The 21,575-nt window shown below is 36.6% G+C and overlaps 1 protein-coding gene across 1 annotated transcript in view; it reads right to left on the reverse strand.

The window, feature by feature from the left end:
* Positions 1-2,653: 2,653 nt before the first annotated feature.
* LOC123527597 (protein dispatched homolog 3-like) overlaps positions 2,654-21,575 on the reverse strand; it is a 46,717-nt gene continuing 27,795 nt past the window's right edge. Inside the window, exons 13-18 of the mRNA XM_053522627.1 lie at positions 15,085-15,366; positions 13,774-13,814; positions 11,068-11,208; positions 10,226-10,358; positions 9,242-9,402; positions 2,654-8,201 (exon numbers count right to left, since the gene is read on the reverse strand). Coding sequence (XP_053378602.1) covers positions 7,830-8,201; positions 9,242-9,402; positions 10,226-10,358; positions 11,068-11,208; positions 13,774-13,814; positions 15,085-15,366 — 1,130 coding nt within the window. The 3' untranslated portion in view covers positions 2,654-7,829. The remainder of the gene's footprint in view (positions 8,202-9,241; positions 9,403-10,225; positions 10,359-11,067; positions 11,209-13,773; positions 13,815-15,084; positions 15,367-21,575) is intronic.

Raw genomic sequence — 21,575 nt, forward strand, 5'->3', positions numbered from 1 at the left:
GTGGGCAGGAACTTCATGGTTTTAAGAAAAAAAGGATATTTCATGGGTATATGAATCTGCAGTTACAGACATTTTAACCCTGACCCTGCTAAATTTCTATAAGAACTTGTCCATCTTTCAATTTGGACAGTACCATTAACTGTTAAAAGGGGTGCTTACAAAAAAGATACTAGCTGAATGGCAAATAGTGCAGATCATGATCAGACTGCATGGATGTGAAGGCTGATCTACACTGGTTGCAAAGGCAGAATCAGTCATGCCAAGCATAACAAGAGCTCGTCGAACACGAAATGCCCCCCTTGATGCATTCAGTAATTACACAAGGAACAGAAATTATATGCTCACTGTAAACAAAAGTTCTACCATTCTGGTTTAATCTGACCTTGACATTTAACCTATTAACCTAACAAGAGATTACAGAGTGATCTTGGCGCCATCCACTGAGCCATTTTTGAATGTTTCAAATTTCAAGACTAGCTCAAGGTCAAAATCAATGTCAAATTTCATTTCGGTACAAAACAATGTGTATGTGGTCCAAATTTGAAAGCTGTGGCTTGAGAAATGTGAAAGCAGGTCACTAGATCAATTTCAAGGTCAAAGTTCATTTTGGTAGACAGAAGTATGCATGTGCTTCAAATTTGAAGGCTGTAGCTTGAGAAATGTGGAAGTAGGTAACAGGTAAAAATCAATGTCAAATTTCAATTCAGAACATAAAAATATGCACGCGGTCCAAATTTGAAGCCTGTAGCTTCAGAAATGTGAAAGTAGGTCACTATGTCAATCTCGAGATCAAAGTTCATTTCGGTACACAAAACTATGCATGTGGTTCAAATTTGAAGGCTGTAGCTTGAGAAATGTGAAAGTAGGTCACTAGGTCAAAATCAAGGTCAAATTTTATTTTGGAACAAAAAACTATGCATGTGGTCCAAATTTGAAGCCTGTACCTTCAAAAATGTGAAAGTAGGTCACTAGGTCAATAACAAGGTCAAAGTTTTTTTCGGTACACAAACCTATGCATGTGGTTCAAATTTGAAGGCTGTAGCTACAGAAATGTGAAAGTAGGTCACTAGGTCAAAATCAAGGTCAAATTTTATTTTGGAACTAAAAACTATGCATGTGGTCCAAATTTGAAGCCTGTACCTTCAAAAATGTGAAAGTAGGTCACTAGGTCAATAACAAGGTCAAAGTTTTTTTCGGTACACAAACCTATGCATGTGGTCCAAATTTGAAGGCTGTAGCTACAGAAATGTGAATGTAGGTCACTAGGTCAAGATCAAGGTCAATTCATGTCAAGGTTCATCTTGTCACTCGAAACTATACATGTGGTCCAAATTTGAATGATGTAAGTTATGAACATGAAGGTTCTAAGTTTTTCCCTATATAAGTTTATATGAACCATATGACCCCTGGGGGGGGGGGGGGCCATATTCGACCCTAGAGGGATAATTTGAACAAACTTGGTAGAGAACCACTAAATGATGCTACATTACAAAATATCAAAGCCATAGTCTGGTTTGGACAAGAAGATTTTCAAAGTTTTTTGCCCTATATACATGTAAGTCTATGTAAACCATGTGACCCCCAGGGTGGAGCCATATTTGACCCTAGGGGAATAATTTGAACAATCTTAGTAGAGGACCACTAGATGATGTCATATACAAAATATCAAAGCCCTAGGCCCTGTGGTTTTGGACAAGAGGTTTTTCAAAGTTTTTTTCCTATATAAGTCTATATAAACCATGTGACCCCCGGGGTGGGGCCATATTTGACCCCAGGGAAATAATCTGTACAATCTTGGTAGAGGACCACTAGATTTTGCTACATACCAAATATCAAAGCCCTAGGCCCTACGGTTTTGGACAAGAAGATCAGAAACCGTTTTAACTGTTCCTGGCAAATGTGACCTTGACCTTTGACCTGACCTCAAAATCAGTAGGGGTCATCTGCTGGTCATGGCCAACCTAACTATCAATTTTCCTGATACTAGGCCCAAGCGTTCTAGAGTTACTGCCTGGAAACCATTTTACTGTTCCTGGTCACTGTGACCTTGACCTTTGACATACTGACCTCAAAATCAATAGGGGTCATCTGCTGGTCATGACCAACCTCCCTATCTAATTTCGTGATCCTAGGCCCAAGCGTTCTTGAGTTATCATCCGGAAACGGATTGGTCTACATTCCGACCGACCGACAGACCTACCGACCGACATCTGCAAAACAATATACCCCTCCTTCTTCGAAGGGGGGCATAATAAAAGGTTAACATAAATTCTGTAGGAATTTTACTTCTTTATAGCGATTAAATTTGACAGATTAACTCAACTACAAAATCCACAAAAAAAGTCCACAACAAATATAACTGATTTCACAGTCAGTACTGAATACAAAAGGAAAATGCCCAGACAGGCAGTTTATGATTTAAGTGAGGTAGAAATCATTTGCATGTGTTTGCTCAACTGAAATTACTCTTATCAAAGTGAAAAAACAAATGTTGATTTATGACTGTAATCAACAATTTCTAAACCGTCTGAACTTTTTTTTTCTAAACTGATACGTTTTTTTTTTTTTTTTTTTGAAAACCACTTAATGACTTACATGTATATACATATCGATAAAATCTAAGCAAAAAAACAAAAAGAAAGAGAAAAGCCAATTTCTGCATGTAACATTTACTTAATACGGATGAAATATATGTACATACGATTACATCATACTGATGAAAAGAATATAGGGACTATTTTAAGAAAGTTAACAAAATACCTTGCATTCAGCGTTTTATTTACACAGTGAGTACCTGCTCATAGTTTAACAACACTTATTAGAACAAAGGTATATATTTTCTTGATACTGTTCAAGTTATATGATAAAATATCCAAACTTGTAATAAACACAGTTAAAAAAATACTTCACGATGCAAAAGGGGAGTCCATACGAGTTAAACAGCCTGTTTTAATTAATATAAAATGTAATACCTGGCTTTAAATATAACATAGCACCAACATAAAATACCAGAGTTAAATATCAAACTTTACTATTAATTTGAAAAAAAAAAAACAACCTACAAACAAAAACAAAACACTGCAAAAACTATTCTAAACAAGAGCTCAATAATGAGGGACAATATATACCTGAAGTAATAGATCAAAGAAGATAATTTAAAGAAAAAAAAAATTGGTGGGTAGAAAGGTATCGGTTAACGTGGTGTTGGGTGGAAGAGGAGTGGTTGGGGGCTTGCGGAGTTGAGGGAAGTAAAGGTTTTTGTGCAGCAGCAGTGATGGGATACTAAGGCACGAGAAACTAAAGGTGATTTTTTTGGGGGTCAAGGTTTCCGGTAATATATGGATGGATTGGGGTAAATGTGGGTGGGTGCTGTGGATTGTTGCATTCTGCAAATGGTCTAATCACCATGAACCTATATAGAAAGTTTAAAGACTGTAACTTGAATGGTATTTTAGTTTTGCTCTGGCTGCAAATTATGCTGCAGGGACGCACAAAAAGACGCATAGACAGATGCAAGCATCATCATACACTACATCCCACGTCTCCAAAAACAAGCAGATCAAACCACCACATCAATGATTTCTCAACATTAAACTCTAAATATTTGTTTTTGTTGGGTTTAACATTGCACCAACACAAGTATAGGTCTTAAGGCAACTTTCCAGCTTTGACGGTGCAGGAAGACCCCAGGTGCCCCTCCGTACATTGTTTCAGCACGTTCGGGCACCTGGGTAGAACCACCCACCTTCCGTAAGCCAGCTGGATGGCTCCCTCACAGGAGGAATTCAATGCCCCAAGTGAGGCTCGAACCGACACTGGTGAGGGGCAAGTAATTTTAAGTCAGAGAACTTTACCACTCGTCCATGGAGGTCTCCAACTCCAAATAAGATCTATGATATAATGGTGATTTCTCTTCTTATGCACACTATAAATTTCATTTATATTTTAAAGTCTATAATTTAAATGTACATGTAAAATGCTGTAGCTAAACAATTTTTGCAAAAGAAAAACAAACTGGCAAATCACCAATCTACCTTCAGTGGTTGAAAAAATTTGTTGCAGTTAAAAATTAATGTTGAAAATTATATCTAATTAATAAGATTAATTTCAAACTGTCCGATCAGTTATCTGTAACGCTATACAACAGGATTATTTGCACTCTTCTTACAAAAAGTCTGACTGACTGAAACCCAAACAAATGCCGTATGACATTAAAAGAAATAAACCAGTGAAATCAGTATAATCCCCAAACCTCAGAATAATGAAATTGCACTTCATTAACTGTCTTTTTTTTAAAAAAACAACAACAAAAAACATGTATAAACATTCATTAGCATATGACACTGTACAAACCGTAAAGATTTTTACTAAATCGCTGGTTAAATATATAATACCAATCACACATAAATGCCAGCAAAAGCTACAGATACTCTTCAAAAATAAAGATAAATAAAACACTATGAAAAATAAATCACAAATACATTTTGAAAGACTCGAAAAAAGAAACTGTTGTATTAAACACCGAAAAAAGACTCCCTCTTAAAAAAAGTAAAGAAAATACAAAAAGACATATATTGATGAAGAAACAATAAGTAAGGGCTTATGTAGTCTGGACTTGCCACTTTCACTCTAACTGAAACTCTTAATAACCGATATACAGTTGTCTTATTTATTTTTAACCTTTACCCTGCTGTTTCTATAACAAACTTGTTTATCTTTCAATTTAGACAGTACCATTAACTGTAACAGTTAAAAGGGGTGTTTTAATACCAAAAAGATATTGACTGAATGGCAAACAGTGCAGACCATGATCAGACTGCATGGACGTGCAGGCTGATCTTGGTCTGCACTGGTCCCAAAGGCAGAATCAATAACCGCCAGCAGGCTAAGGGTTAATTTTCTGTATTATCAGTTATATTAACAAATCACTGTTTTGTTGTCCAGTTATCGAATTATCAAACAGAATTCCATCACTTCTGCTTATGGCAGTAACCAATGCAGGGGCAACTGTAATAATTTTTACTCTTCCTTGAAAATTTTATTGCTCCTGCATGAGTGGCCAAGAGTTTAAACTATTGCCCTCTGATTTATGAAAATGCCAACAAAAAATTGTCAGTTTGTGTCTCAGTTAAGGACTTTAACAACCACGATCCATGAAAGATTATCAATGGTATAACCTTGAAAATCATCTACTTACTGGTTGTTTAAAAAACATTTCTGGTGAAAAAAAAAAAAACACCCATATTAATACGTACCTGATTTCAGAACATACCATAAAATCAAAACTATAGAATCCGTATACAGCCCAGATTCTATCATTGCTGCAGATTCCTATATGTACCAGTACTTGCATATATTATACCTGCTAGTTCATGTTGTAACACTCTATACATGAAAAAGTGCCTTCTAACATTTGTCAGTTATATTAATCAAACTGCACACTTCATGCAAAAGTTGTTAAAAACCTCAGGTGTAGGTTTTACAGGTACAAATTTCACTTGTACAGCTAAATAAATGGATATTATAATGTTCCAAATTTTGACACTCAAGATGCTTACTAACTTAAAGATTAAAATCATACAAGTACGGGTATCTATACAAGTATGGAATCATCTACATTTTTATTTTTGACTTAATTTTATCAATGAGGAAGTATAAAAAAGTATATAAAAATACTAAATCCTAGACTGAGATTCATTTGACAGCAGTATATATGTGTAAACAGACAAACCTGTGTATCAAGGCCATGCTTGGGATACTTAAAAAGTTGGGCGTTCCTTACAGGTTTTCTGTATAAACATGTTAAAAAGCACCTAGGATTAGTGGTCTTCATTCACAGGTAGTCTTTTTTTTCGTAAGTGATTTTTGTTCACAAGTAGTTTTTGTTCACATGTAGTCTCTGTTCACAAGTAGTCCATGTTTACAAGAAGTCCGTTTTCACATGAAGTCCATTTTCACAAGTTGTTTAGGTTCAAAAGTAGTCTATGTTCACAAGTTGTCTATATTCACATGTAGTTTTTTTATTCACAGGTAGTTCATGTTCATAGGAAGTCTATGCTCACAGGTAGTCTATATTAACAGGTAGTCTATGTTCACAAGTAGTCTATGTTCACAGGTAGTCTTTATTACCAAGAAGTTTTTGTTCACAAGTGTGTGTGTGTGTGTTCAGGTTTAACGTCTTTTTCAACAATTTTTCAGTCATATAAACGTAGTCTATGTTCACAAGTAGTCCATGCTTACAGGTAGTCTATGTTCATAGGTAGTCTATGTTCACAGGAAGTCTATGTTCATAAGTCTATAATTAGTCTAGGTAGTCTATGTTCACAAGTAGTCTTTGTTCACAAGTAGTCTATGTTCACAGATGGTCTAAAATTAGTCTAGGTAGTCTATGTTCACAAGCAGTCTTTGTTCACAAGTAGTCTATGTTCACAGATGGTCTATAATTACAGGTAGTCTATGTTCACAAGTAGTCTTTATTCACAAGTAGTCTATGTTCAGAAGTAGTCTATGTTTGCAGACTGTCTATCTGTACAAGTAGTCTTTATTTACAAGTAGTCTATGTTCACAGATAGTCTATAATTACAGGCAGTCTATGTTCAGAAGTAGTCTTTATTCACAAATAGTCTACGTTCACAAGTAGTCTATGTTCAGTTTAGAGATTGTCTATCTGTATAAGTAGTCTTTAATCATAAGTAGTCTACATTCACATGTAGTCTATGTTCACAGATAGTCTATAATTACAAGCAGTCTCTGTTCACAAGTAGTCTTTATTCACAAGTAGTCTATGTACACAGGTCGCCTATGTTTATGGGTAGTCTATGTTCACAGGTAGTGTATGTTCACAGGTAGTCTATATTCACAAGTGGTCTATGTTCACTAGCAGTCTTTGTTCAGATACTTGTTCACAGGTGACTTTTGTGCACACAGGTGGCCTATGTTCACATGTGATCTTTACCACAGGTTTGACAGTTTACAAAAAACTTGTAATTACAATGGCCATTTTGGAATGCTTTCACAAAATAGTATATTTTTTTATCTAATTTTAATATGAAAAATTATATCTATTGAGTTATAAAATTTGACTCGCATTAAAAATCCTACAAATATTCTGAATCACTAACTATGTTTTAAAACTTTTATACAACCCTGAATGGATTATAATATTTCTTAAAAAAAAAAAAAAGTATACATAAAAGTTTTCTAAGATTTTATGCAATCCCAATTGCTTAATAAGACTAGAATCAGATTCTTCTACTTTCTATGAAATCATAACTATAGCTACTTTCTATTAATAAAATCATAAAAATGTTGAAAATTTGATTCTTTTTTTTTCATCCAAGAATATCATTACAAAACTGACTTTAGAGACTAGACTTAAAATGAAAGCTTGTCTTTGGTCAATTTCAAGACCAAGCCTAGAATTAACCGATCAGATGCTGACATTTTGAGACTGGTGTTCAAACTAAAGTTTTACAACACAAGACCCAGGTAAAATTCCATATAAAATGACAACAGTCAGTCTAAATAAAAGTTTTGCATTTATACTGAATTGAATTCTGCATAACTTACATAAAATTTTTCAAGTTGTACCATTTATAAAATCTGGTAAGTCTAAGACCAAATCTACACTATTTTTAATGATACTTCCTTAGAATTGAAAACTAAAATAATTTAAGGCAAGAATTTCTTGTCATATAATTATTCTCTGAAGTAAAAGTATGAAAAAAGGAAAACAGGCCATGGACTACTCACATAAAAGAGAACAATTTTAAGCATATAAAGAAAAGGCATCATGTTAGAAACTAGAAACAAACTTTTATGATGACCGTCTATTTTGGGAAAAGTGATCCTCCATTTGGTCCAGGTATGTAGAGACCGGCTTTTGACATAATAAACATAGCTAGAATGCTTAGACCAATCACACATGCCGTACCAAGCACGGATTTTAATGTAGATTTCCATGATGGATTGAAGAATGCAGGTGCGATCGTACTGAGTAATGCAGTACAAACAGTGAGAGAGTATAGAATGCAGACAGACGTGTTGATAGCGATAATCTGTCCGAACTTGGCAAATGGTTGAATCGTAGTCTGTGTTAGTGGTAATGCAGCAATTATAGTAGTAAGGGCGGAGCTTATAACAGACACGCCTATATGACTGAAAGTGGCACTTGTCCTCCATTGTCTGGCTTTGGCAGAATCCTGTAACAGAGATATGTGAAATAGTTACTCAAGCTTATATTTGAGCTGCACCATGAGAAAACCAACATAGCGCATTTGCAACTAGCATGGATCCGCGCAGTCTAGTCAGGATCCATGCTGTTTGCTAACAGTTTCTTTAATTGCAATAGGCTCTGAAAGCGGACAGCATGGATCCTGACCAGACTGCATGGATGTGCAGGCTGATCTGGATCCATGCTGGCTGCAAATGCACTATGTTGGTTTTCTCATGATGCAGCTCATCTGTTGTTCTTTTTTTTTTTGAGAGTCACATTAACACAATTTAGGTCGTATGCCAACTATTCCAGTTTTTGATAATGATTGAAGAACCTAGGTGCTTCTTGGAGTACTGTTTCAGGCATATGAATGGGTACCAGGGAAAAACCACCAACCTTCCGTAATCCGGCTGGATAACTTCCTCACATTAAGAATGATGCACTCTAGGCAAGGTTTCCGACTTACACTGGAAAGTGACCTTAACCACACGACCAAAGAGACACCACCTCATAAATAAAACAAGATAGACCAGTTGTCGTAACAACATAGACCAGCTGTTACAGGAAATATATGCCCCTACCCCACAGGCATAAACTGTGAGAGTACTTTTTCAAACAAAAGCTGTCTGTAAGACAGCAGGCTCAACTTTTCTCAGTACTCGACTCTGAATCAAAAGTTTTGATAGTAACAGGTACATGTATTTGACTTAATCAAAAAAGTTAACAAAAAAATTCTAATTTGAAAAGGGGCATAACTCTGTCAAAATTCAATCAAAGTTATTGGGATTGTTTCTCCTGGTGTAGACTTTGATAGAAAATAACTATTTTAGGTTTCAAGTCAATAGCTTTTAGTAACAGAGGTATTTGACTTTATCAAAAACTTTTACAGCGGTGGCAACACCAACATCATGGCGAATGCAACAGATTTACTTTTTCTTCGAAAAGTCAAGCTAAAATATCAATAAACAAAGGTCTCACCACAAGAAATTGATCGCATGTCAATTAAACAAATTCAAGTATACTTACATCTTTAATTGGGCAAGCTTTAGCAGCAAGAATGTAGCCTTCAACAAGGTGAACACAATAATCTACTGATGAGCCGACTAAAATTGACAGCGACACAGCCTCAACTCCTCCTATCTCCCATCCAAGGACGTAGAATATTCCAACAACCAGGCACACCATTTCTGAATAAAAACAATACATAATAATGTACATCTGAAGCTCTGCAATTTCATTCCATATCCAACAACTGAAAATATACGCAAGCACAGCTGATGATTTGGACTAAACAATTTCTCATTAATATTGTAAAATCACATATTCTGAGTAAGATCACGAGATTTAATATTCGCGAAATCGAAAAATGGTATCCTACTTGAATTAGAATTATACGAATGGTAAATACTTACATGATGATTATTTTTTGCAAAATGTAGGGCCTCGCAAATATAGTGAAAATTATATCCTTGCGAAAATTTCTCAAATTACAGTACAAGGGATAAGATATGATAAGTTTTATTTCATGTTGGCTTAGACAAAATAACACAATCTATGACCTATGACCTGCATAAGTTTTGAACTAACTCTAATGACTAGACATCTACTAAGAATGGAGAAGAAATGCTGTGAAAGCTGTGTAATTGTTACCTACATTTAGCATTTTTTATGCTAGGTTTAATGTCGCACCAACACAATTATAGGTCATATGGTGACTTTCCAGCTTTGATGGTGGAGGAAAGCCCCACGTACCCCTCTGTGAATTATTTCATCACAAGCAGGTACATGGGTAGAACCACCGACATTCCGTAAGCCTGCTGAATGGCTTCCTCACATGAGGAATTCAATGCCCCAAGTGAGGCTTGAACCCACAGCGGTGAGGGGCAAATGATTTGAGGTAAGCGACCTTAACCACTCAGCCAGGGAGGCCTCTACCTCACATTTTAGATCAAAAAATGATTTTTTCACACAAAAATCACTGTTTGAAATAAATCATTTCTTAAAACTTACCTGTAATGCTTATAAAGATTACCAGAAGCAGCATAAAATGCCGTGTAAACAACACAACCGCCACCATACATATAACCATGGACAACACTACTCCATAGATGGCGCTATTCACTGCAACAATTTCCATCAATACCTGCAAAATAACATTATTATATTTTAACTCTGATCATGCTGAGCATGACTGATTCTGCCTTTGCAACCAGTGCAGATCATGACCAGCCTGCACATTTATGCAGTCTGATTAAGATCTGCACTGTTCGCCATTCAGTCAGTATCTCTTTGGTTAGCACCCCTTTTAACAGTTAATGGTACTGTCCAAAATTGAAAGGTGGACAAGTTCATTATAGAAATTTAGCAAGGTAAGGTTTAATAAGTTCAATCATTATTAATTAAACTAATGTCGGCCTAATAAACCCAAATGGCAAACTAAGACTTTTAACTGTACTTTATTATATGTATTCGTCCAATACTTATTAAATATATACAATGAATAAAGTCCATCTACCCCTCAACATTCTAATGCAAAACGTTCTGTTACTCTTTTCTCCCATTTTTCTTTTCTTAACATATAACATTGGAGCAATACATTCTTACATGTACCAACAGTCTTGTTCAGTTTAAATGAATAGCCTTGATACTTTCAAATCATAAATGAAAACCTTGTGATGCCAAAGTCTGGTATTTCATTTCTAACTCAAACATTTACAGTGCAATCTAACCCAAATAAATTAAGACTATTTTTGCTTCAAAAGAGTGTGGTATTTATACACAGATTTGAAATAAATAACATAACTCTTTATTTTAATAAGTATCGATAAAAGAAACAATAAAATGTGACAAACCTCGGGCCAGAATTCTGACGTCTGGAACAGATCATTCAGCGGGCTACTGGGGTCCAGCCCCTTTTTCACCTCTTTGAGATAATCTTCCCATTGCAGGTATTCCTTGTATGCCTCAAAGTATGACTTACTCTTAGATGTTTTCTACAAGAATAGAACATTAACTGAGATGCTTTTGAGAAAAGCACATGTCTCCCACAACTGCCTTGTCTGTTGGATTGTTCAGACAAATGGTTCCTATGAAAAAGCTATTTCTTAGATGGACTGATGGGGGCCATAGAGGGTTTTTGATGAGTGGACCCAAATCAGAAATTCAGGGCCCTTTATTCAAAAGTGCCTGGGCGGATTTGGCTAGTTACTAAAACTTGGCCGTGGTCTTATGGTCAACCACATTTTGAATTTTGGGTTAAGATCGGATAAAAAAATTTTTCGATTAGGTGAGACAAGCTTTGTAAAGGGACTGACCACACCAGACTGGAGTAAATCAAATTCTTCCCCACCACTGTGTGGTGGGAGAAAAAATAACACTTTATACTGAGGTCATTGGGTAGTGGTAATATGCTTGATGATCAATTCAGAGGTCTGGGGTTTGAATCCTGGTCCAGGCAATGGAATTTTCTGAGATGCTCTTGTGTTTCCAATCTTACTAAGAGGCCAGTTGGTTCTTTCCCGGGAAAAAAGGTTTCCAACCAAGATCTGTGCGCATTGGTATTTTAAAGACCGACTATCTATTTGCATAGCTAGATTATTTAGCCCAAAAAGGGTTTTTCCCCTAAAGGTTTTCCTCTGTCTTATCTGTCTTTTGGGTTTAAGATACTCTGGTCTTTCTAACGAGAGTGTTTTGGGTGAATGAGTAGCCCCTCCTTTATCATAAAGTGCCTTTTGAACGTTTTTGGGCACAAAAGGGTGCTATTTAAATCTGCAAAATGTAATATGTTATTGTAAAATATATGAAATTTTTTATTTTCTGGTCAGATTTTTGGGGGTTTCTTTTTTTTAAAAAAACGTTTTCCCGTGGGGTATGAATTCTTGCTTCAAACTTTTAAGATAAAAATGTAATTTGTTAAGAAAAGCTGACAGAACTAAGAAATTCATTTCCTATGAAATTTCGCAGCTTCTTTTTGCCCGATTTTGGTTAAGATATTTTTAAACGTATTTTCAGTAATGTAAACTGTAACCAGTAAATTAATCAGTTTCCCCCGGGAATCGCACAAACCCAAAAATTGTTTTTTTAAAATAACTGACAATTTCCCCCCGTGGTGAGGAATGATAGGTGGGAAAACCCCTCTTTAAATTTTCTCTAAAAAAACATTCCCATGCCCAGGAAAAACTTGCAACCTTTGATTCAAAAGTTGTGTTTTCCCCCTGGTTAATGGGGTACAAAAAATTTTAAGCAGACATGAAAAATTTTAAATTTTTAAGATTCTAAACCCAAATTTTCATTATAACCGGCATTAAATTTTCCCCTGAAAAGAAGGCGTAAGCTTAAAAATTTTGAAAGAAAATGATAAAAAAATTTTGGTTTTAACATTTTAAACTTTTTTACTGCAGTTTTGTAAACAATTTTCTTTGATTTCGATTTGTGCAAAACTCTCCACAAGTAAGTAAAAACTTCCCCTAAAAGGATACTGATTTGAATTCTAAAAGAAACATCGAATAAAATCAACCCTTTTTAATTTGGTCCCAAAAAACAGTTTTTAAACAAATGTGAAATTACTGAGTACAAAAATTAGTACTTATGATTCAAAAGCAAAAGCGACCGAGTTAGCAGTGCCATGGTTGTGAGGCCACCCAGAGCATGGGCTGGTTGCGATGTTGTATATATGCTCACTTTAGGGAAATTCTGCATTCTTGTACGTTTTCAGCAACATTTCCCGACTGTATATGGCATTAATCGAAATAGATTTTTTGCCCATTTTTCAATAAATTTGATGTGTAATGTTGTTTGGTTTGATTTTTTCATAGAGGTTTTAATATTGAAAAACTCAAACAATTTTAAGGATTATTTTTTCTATTCGAAGACAGCTTGAAATCATATAAATTAACATGTATCACTCGAGTTAATTTGTGATTAAGACTAACTTCAGTCCACTTCAAGTATTCAAGTATTCCATCCAACTGTAATACCTTATAACCCTTCTATGAGTTGGTCTTATTAGGCAACAATGGCTTAATATCCGGAGGCCCTGATCTGATTCTGAGAAAAATACATGAACAATATAATTGAGCCCCACCGAGAAAAAAATAGTGCATTTGAACAGCTGGATCAGACCCGCCTGTGCTACGCGTCTGGGCTGGATCCTGCTGTTTACTAAAGCTTCCAATAGCAATGCTTTTAAATTTAACAGCATGGATTGACCATACTGCCTAGATGCACAGGTGGTCCGGGTCCATGTGGTTGCACATGCATTATTGGTTTTTCTTGGGGAGCTCCTTATGTCAATCATATTACCATGGGTAAAAACCCGGGCCTGCCATTCCTGACCAGGGTTTTTGTGGTATCTGTTTACACGTTCCCAAAACGCTTTGCCCTTTCCCCTACTCCCGTGTTTTAAGTTTAACAGTGATGAAAAATGCTGTCAAATTCCCCCTGTCCCTGTAATAAATGGTGTTGTGTTTTTACTTTATAGTCAAACCAGTGTATAATGGGATAATCAGGGAATAAATATATAAGAATCTTCCAGTGGTTGAAAGTGAATATGGAAATACCTTGCTCAAGCGTAACTGTTTAGGTGGTAATGAGGCTCTGCCTGTTAAAGTAAAACGCTGCCAGGGCCCGATATTTCCTCATTTCCTTAAACTAGTGATGTTTTTTTTCTTGTTTCTGTATTTTCAGTTAATAGAAAAAATAGAATAAAACAAATGTTTTCTTTTTAGTCTATTTCATTATAGTGCATTGAATTTACGCATTTGTTATAAAAATTTCAGAAGCGGTTTGTTTACCCAATGGTAAGACAAGTTTTTCCGCATGGCAAAAACTCGGAAAAACTGTCTGAAATTTAAAAAAAGAGGTAGTATTTTTTAAAAGAAGGTCTCTCAGAATAGGTAAGATAGTACTACTTGCTTGTAATGTAGTTTGGATGATTTATCCACAAATTCAAAACATTCGTAAACATCAAAACTGCATCATGTTATTTTTTTTTTTTTTTGGTTGGATTCAATGTCGCACCAACACATGATAGGTCATATGGCGACTTTCCAGCTTTAATGGTGGAGGAAGACCCCAGGTGCCCCTCTGTGCATTATTTCATCACAAACGGGCAACTGGGTAGAACCACCGACCTTCCGTAAGCCAGCTGGATGGCTTCCTCACTTAAAGAATTCAACGCCCCGAGTGAGGCTTGAACCCACATCGGTGAGGGGCAAGTGATTTGAAGTCAGCGACTTTAACCACTCGGCCACGGAGGCCCCCGCATCATGTTATAAAACACGAGAAATATGGCTAGTAACTGAACAATTACTGAATAAATCCTATGTTTGTTTTGTTTTGGTTTAACGCCATTTTTCAACAGTATTTCAGTTATGTAATGGCGGGCAGTTAACCTAACCAGTGTTCCTGGATTCTGTACCAGTACAAACCTGTTCTCAGCAAGTAACTGCCAACTTCCCCACATGAATCAGAGGTGGAGGACAAATGATTTCTTACACGTCTTTTATAAAATTGTCACGGAGAACATATGCCTTGCCCAGGGCTGTAACTCACAACCCCGAGATCCGTAAATCTGCCCTCTCCCTACTAAGCTAAGAGAGCTGGCAAATAAATCCTATGTATCTACCATACAAAGCAAATACTCTGAAATCATTAAGCTTCACTGGCAAACAATTTTGTGTTTTTTGTCCAAAAAAAACAACTATTTTGTGGCGACTTGAATTTATTACTGATTTTAAAGGTAAAATAATGAGAATTTTATACTTTAGTTTGGATCTATTTTTGTGGACTGACCAAACTATGAAAAACATAAAAATTAGCCCCCCATAAATATTAATTACTTCACAGTAGCACATCTTATATGTATGCACCTTGCAAATTCAAAGTAATAATAAACCGTACCACATTACTTGACATGACATGCTCTACATCTGTCGCCGACCAATGAAAATTTTTCACACCCAGTACAACATACACTGTGGCCCCTGATTCCAGCAAGGGCCGCTCCTTTGGGTGACTGCAGTCCCTGTTCTTACAAACATCGAAGTCCTCAGGAAGAGATTTTGGTGTGATCTTGGCCTCTTCTTTTGGTTTTGTGGGATAACTGGGCTCTGGAGGTATTGTTTTCCATGGCTGATGGTCTGTTGGTTTTGCTATAAGAACAAGAAATCAGACTGCATTAAAGACTATGGAAAGGTAGGATTTTTGGTGTAATCCTAACCTTCTCCTAAGGTTTGGTAGGATAACTGGAAACAGTACTGCATACTGTGAAATCATTTAATTTCGTGGGCATGAAATTTTGTGGTTTTGTTCAAACCGGCAATTTCGTGGGGATATGAATTCGTGGATTTCATCTTTTGAACATAAAATGAATGGGAATTTTACTTGTTCGTAGGGATTAAATTTCGTGGTTTGACTCAACCACGAAATCCACGAAAATTAGTCCCCCACGAATATTAATGATTTCACAGTAGTGTTAGGCTGATGGTACCAAAAACAGAATATTTCTCTATCTCTGTTTCTTTACCATGACTTTTACTCTTTGTATTTTGTTGTTTTGTAAATATGTTTGCACTGACCTAAGGCCTAAGAGCAAACAAGAGCTGTCACTATTGGTGACAAATGCCCCCGAAGTAGGCCCAAGAATGCCACAATTGTATTCGCAAAAAATCACATATCATTTTGTGACCTTGATCTAAGAGGCCTCGGTCATAAGTGTGATACATCTTCTCCATATGGTTAACATTTGTGTCAAATTATTTTCAAATCCCTTGATAAATGGCAGAGTTATGGACCAGACAAGAAACACCTTTGACTTCTAAGCGTGACCTCGACCTTGGAGCTAGGGGTCTGGGTTTTGCACATGACACCTCATCTCATTATAGGGAACATTTATACCAAGTAATTTCAAAATCCCTTAATGAATGGCAGAGTTATGGACCGGACACGAAACAGACCATTTTAACCTTTGGCCTCTAAGTGTGACCTTGACCTTGGAGCTAGGGGTCTGGGTCTTGCGCACGACACTTCATCTTATTATGGTGAACATTTATGCCAAGTTATTTCAAAATCCCTTTATGGATGGAAGAGTTACAGCCCGGACAAGACTTTACCAGACGCACGGACGCACACACGGAGAGTGCGATTTTAATATGCCCACCGTCGGGAGCATAAAAATAAACTTCTCTTTTATTTATATTAACAGATATCAAAACTAGACAATGCTTTTGTTAAAAAGCACATGTCTCCCTAATGCATAGTCATACATGCAAGAAGTTAATAGGGGATAGCGAGTCAAAGAGACACTGATGGTTGGCTGAAATAGGGATCACATACTTGGCATGTCGATTCATCCCATTAAGTTTCATCATTCTGGGCCTAGTGAATCTCAAGTTATGAATTGGATACCCATGTTCAGGCTCCTGTAGCCTTGACCTTTGATCAAGTGACCCCAAAATTATATGGGGTCATATACTCTGCATGTCAGATTATCCTATTAAGTTTCAACATTCTGGATCAAGTGGTTCTCAAGTTACTGATTGGACAGAGTTTTCTATGTTCAGCTCCCTGTGACCTTGACCTTTGAAGGAGTGACCCCAAAAAACAATAGGGGTCACCTACTCTGTAATTCCTATCCCCCTATGAAGTTTAAAGGTTCTAGGTCAAATTGTTCTCAAGTTATATACCTGAAATGAGTTTCCATTTTCTATCTGCTGCAATCCTTGACCCAAAATCAATAGGGGCCATCTATTCTGCATGTCCAATCATTCTATGAAGTTTCAACATTCTGTGTCAAATGGTTCTCAAGTTACTGACTGGAAGTGGTTTACCATGTTCAGGCCCCTGTGACCTTGACCTTTAACAGATTGACCCCAAAAAAGATAGGGGTAATCTCCTCTGCATGACCAATCATCCTATGAATGTTCAACATTCTGGGTCAAGTGGTTCTCAAGTTACTGACGGGGAATTGTTTTCCATGTTCAGGCCTATTTGACCTTGACCTTTGATCAAATGACCCCAAAATCAATAGTCAAGTGGTTCTCAAGTTACTGACTGGAAATGGTTTTCCATGTTCAGGCCCCTGTGACCTTGACCTTTAATAGAGTGATCCTAAAATTGATAGGGGTCATCTCCTCTGCATGACCAATCATACTATGAAGTTTCAAAATTCCGGGTCAGGTGGTTCTCAAGTTACTGACCGGAAATGGGTCTCCATGTTAAGGCCCCTGTGACCCTGACCTTTAATAGAGTGACCCCAAAATCAATAGGTTTCATCTACTCTGCATGACTAATCATTCTATGAAGTTTCAACATTTTGGGTCAAGTGGTTCTAAAGTTAATGACTGGAAATGGTTTTCAATGTTCAGACCCCTGTTACCTTGACCTTTAATACAGTGAACCTAAAATCGATAGGGATCATCTCCTTTGCATAACCAATCATCCTATTAAGTTTCAACATTTTGGGTAAAGTGCTTCTCAAGTTACTGATCAGAAATGGTTTTCCTTGTTCAGTCCCCTGTGACCTTGACCTTTGATGGAGTGACCCCCATCCACTCCATACGCCCTGCCACCCTATGAAGTTTGAAGATTCTATGTCAAATGGTTCTCCAGTTATTGATCAGAAATGAAGTGTGACATACAGACGGACAGACAGGGCAAAAACAATATGTATAATGATATTACTCATCAACTTTTAAATGTTTACTACAGACAAGCTGAATTTAAACAAGAGGGCCATGATGGCCCTATATCGCTCACCTGTTATCATTGCACTTGAGGACAAGAAGGTCTTCAGAAAAAATATCTAAGTCCAAAGGACAGGAACAACAAATGAAAGAAATTTAACCAAAAAGAAAAACAAAATTCTTACAAGGTACAGATATGTTAAAATACACCTAAAAATTGGAGGTACCATCCATGTTGTACCACAGAAAAGTGGTCTCGGTTTTTCCCTACGGCCAATAATAAACAAGAGGACCATGATGGTCCTGAATCGCTCACCTTTTCCCACATGACCCAGTTTTGAGTATGACGTCGTTTTTTCTATTATTTGACATAGTGACCTAGTTTTTGAGCTCATGTGACCCAGTTTTGAACTTGACCTGGATATCATCAAGATAAAAATTCTGACCAGTTTTCATGAAGATCCATTGAAAAATATGGCCTCTAGAGAGGTCAAAAGATTTTTCTAATTTTAGACCTACTGACCTAGTTTTTGAATGCAGTTGACCCAGTTTCAAATCTGAACTAGATATCATCAAGATGAACATTCAGACCAACTTTCATACAGATCCCATGAAAAGTATGGCCTCTAGAGAGGTCACAAGGTTTTTTTATTATTTGACCTGCTGACCTAGTTTTTGACGGCACGTGACCCAGTTTCAAACTTGAACTAGATATCATCAAGGTGAACATTCTGACCAATTTTCATGAAGATCCATTCAAGGGTATGGCCTCTAGAGAGGTCACAAGGTTTTTCTATTTTAAGACCTACTGACCTAGTTTTAGATCGCAGTTGACCCAGTTTCAAACTTGACCTATATATCATCAAGATAAACATTCAGACCAATTTTCATACAGATCCCATGAAAAATATGACCTCTAGAGAGGTCACAAGGTTTTTTCATTATTTGACCTACTGACCTACTTCTTGAGGAGACGTGACCCACTTTCGAACTTGACCTAGATATCATCAAGATGAACATTCTGATTAATTTTTATGAAGATCCATTCACAAGTATGGCCTCTACAGAAGTCACAAGGTTTTTCTATTTTTAGACCTACTGACCTAGTTTTTGACCGCACGTGACCCACTTTCTAACCTGACCTAGACATCATCAAGATGAACATTCAGACAAATTTTCATACAGATCCCATGAAAAATATGGCCTTTAGAGAGGTCACAAGGTTTTTCTATTATTTGACCTACTGACCTAGTTTTTGAAGGCACGTGACCCAGTTTCGAACTTGAACTAGATATCATCAAGATGAACTTTCAGACCAACTTTCATACAGATCCCATGAAAAGTATGGCCTCTAGAGAGGTCACAAGGTTTTTTTATTATTTGACCTGCTGACCTAGTTTTTGATGGCACGTGACCCAGTTTCGAACTTGACCTAGATATCATCAAGATGAACTTTCAGACCAACTTTCATACAGATCCCATGAAAAATATGGCCTTTAGAGAGGTCACAAGGTTTTTCTATTATTTGACCTACTGACCTAGTTTTTGAAGGCACGTGACCCAGTTTCGAACTTGACCTAGATATCATCAAGTTGAATGTTCTGACCAATTTTCATGAAGATCTTTTGAAATATATAGCCTCTAGAGAGGTCACAAGGTTTTTCTATTTTTAGACCTACTGACCTAGTTTTTGATGGCACGTGACCCAGTTTCGAACTTGACCTAGATATCATCAAAGTGAACATTCTGACCAATTTTCATGAAGATCTTGCGAAAAATATGGCCTCTAGAGAGGTCACAAGGTTTTTCTATTTTTAGACCTACTGACCTAGTTTTTGAAGGCACGTGACCCAGTTTCGAACTTGACCTAGAATTTACCAAGATGAACATTCTGACCAACTTTCATAAAGTTCCCATGAAAACTGTGACCTCTAGAGATGTCACAAGGAAAAGTTTACGGACGGACGCATGGACGCACGGACGCACGGACGACGGACGCTGCGCGATCACAAAAGCTCACCTTGTCACTTTGTGACTGGTGAGCTAAAAAGTTACTAAAAATAGGCTATTTATAGTAACGTAAAAGGGAAGTAATTCAAAAGAAAATTATTGTTTACAAGTTAACAAAAGAAGGCTCTGCCAAATAAATCTGTTGACATAAATGAAATTTCAGATCAGTATCTTCATTAGTTACGGAGAAATACCCATTTTAACTTGAAATAAAGGGAGGTAATTTGACATAAAATCAGTCCATAGTTATCTACCCTGATTGGCTAGGTCCAACTAATGACAATAATGAAATTTCAAATAAGTCCTTAAGTACTTACTGATATAAATCCATTTTGACTACAATCAGGGGAGGTAATCAGATATAAAATAACTCTGGAAACTACGATTGGATCTGATTTGTCATGGAATCCAAGATTTATTGTTGTTGAAGATATTTTGGAAGTTTGTATAAAATAAAAACCATAAATGAAGTCTCTATATGGCTGCAAAAGCCAAAATAGCCAATTTTTGGACATTTAAGGGGCCATAACTTGGAACCCATGATGGAATCTGGCCAGTTTAAGAAAGGAACCAAGATCTTGTGGTGATACAAGTTGTGTGCAGTTTGGTTAAAATCAAATCATAAATGAAGTTGCTAATTGTGCAGACAAGGTCAAAATAGCTAATTTTGGCCCTTTCAGGGGCCATAAACTCTGGAACCCATTAGGGGATCTGGCGGTTCAACAAAGGAACTGAGATCTTATGGCAACAAAGTTTTGTGCAAGTTTGATTAAATTCAACTCATAAATGAAGCTGCTATTGTGCAGACAAGGGCAAATAGCTAATTCTGGTACTTTCAGGGGCCATAACTCTGGAACCCATAATGGAATCTGGCCAGTTCAAGAAAGGAACCAAGATCTTATGGTGATACAAGTTGTGTGCCAGTTTGGTAAAAATCAAATCACAAATAAAGCTGCTATTGTGCAGACAAGGTCAAAATAGCTAATTTTGGCCCTTCAGGGGCCATAACTCTGGAACCCATAATGGGATCTGGCCAGTTCAAGAAAGGAACCGAGATCTTATGGTGATACAAGTTGTGTGCAAGTTTGGTTAAAATAAAATCATAAATGAAACCACTATCGTGCAGACAAGAAATTGCTGACGGACGCACGCACACACACACGACGGACGAAGGGTGATCACAAAAGCTCACCTTGTCACTATGTGACAGGTGAGCTAAGAAATAAGGTTATTAAAAATGGTAAACTTCAAATTTTAAGGTCAGTGGGGAAAACTTGATAGCATTTCCTAGAAAAACCTGTAAAACGTAGTAAGCAGTTACTGTAACACTATTTAATTTCAACAACACAAAGTTGTGCTGTTTCTTTGAAAATATATCTAATTCTTGAGCACACACGGTTTATGATTTTACCATTAACTGAAATTTTTTTATCACTGGAATTTCATATTCTGGAACTTTACAACCATAAAATCAAAACAAGCAGACCATGGAGGCCCTAAGTTGCTCATCTAACCTTGACCTTGCTTTTGACCATGTCTGATAAATATTCATTAAGTGGTTCATGAAAAAAAATATTTATAGTTTTTATTCCAAATTAAGGCGGCTCCTAAGAGCAGTCAAGCAAAGCCATTTTTATAAACTTGAGAGAGCCATGATGCTAGCAACC

Source organism: Mercenaria mercenaria, chromosome 14 (genome assembly GCF_021730395.1).
Source record: "Mercenaria mercenaria strain notata chromosome 14, MADL_Memer_1, whole genome shotgun sequence".
Lineage (NCBI taxonomy): Eukaryota > Metazoa > Mollusca > Bivalvia > Venerida > Veneridae > Mercenaria > Mercenaria mercenaria.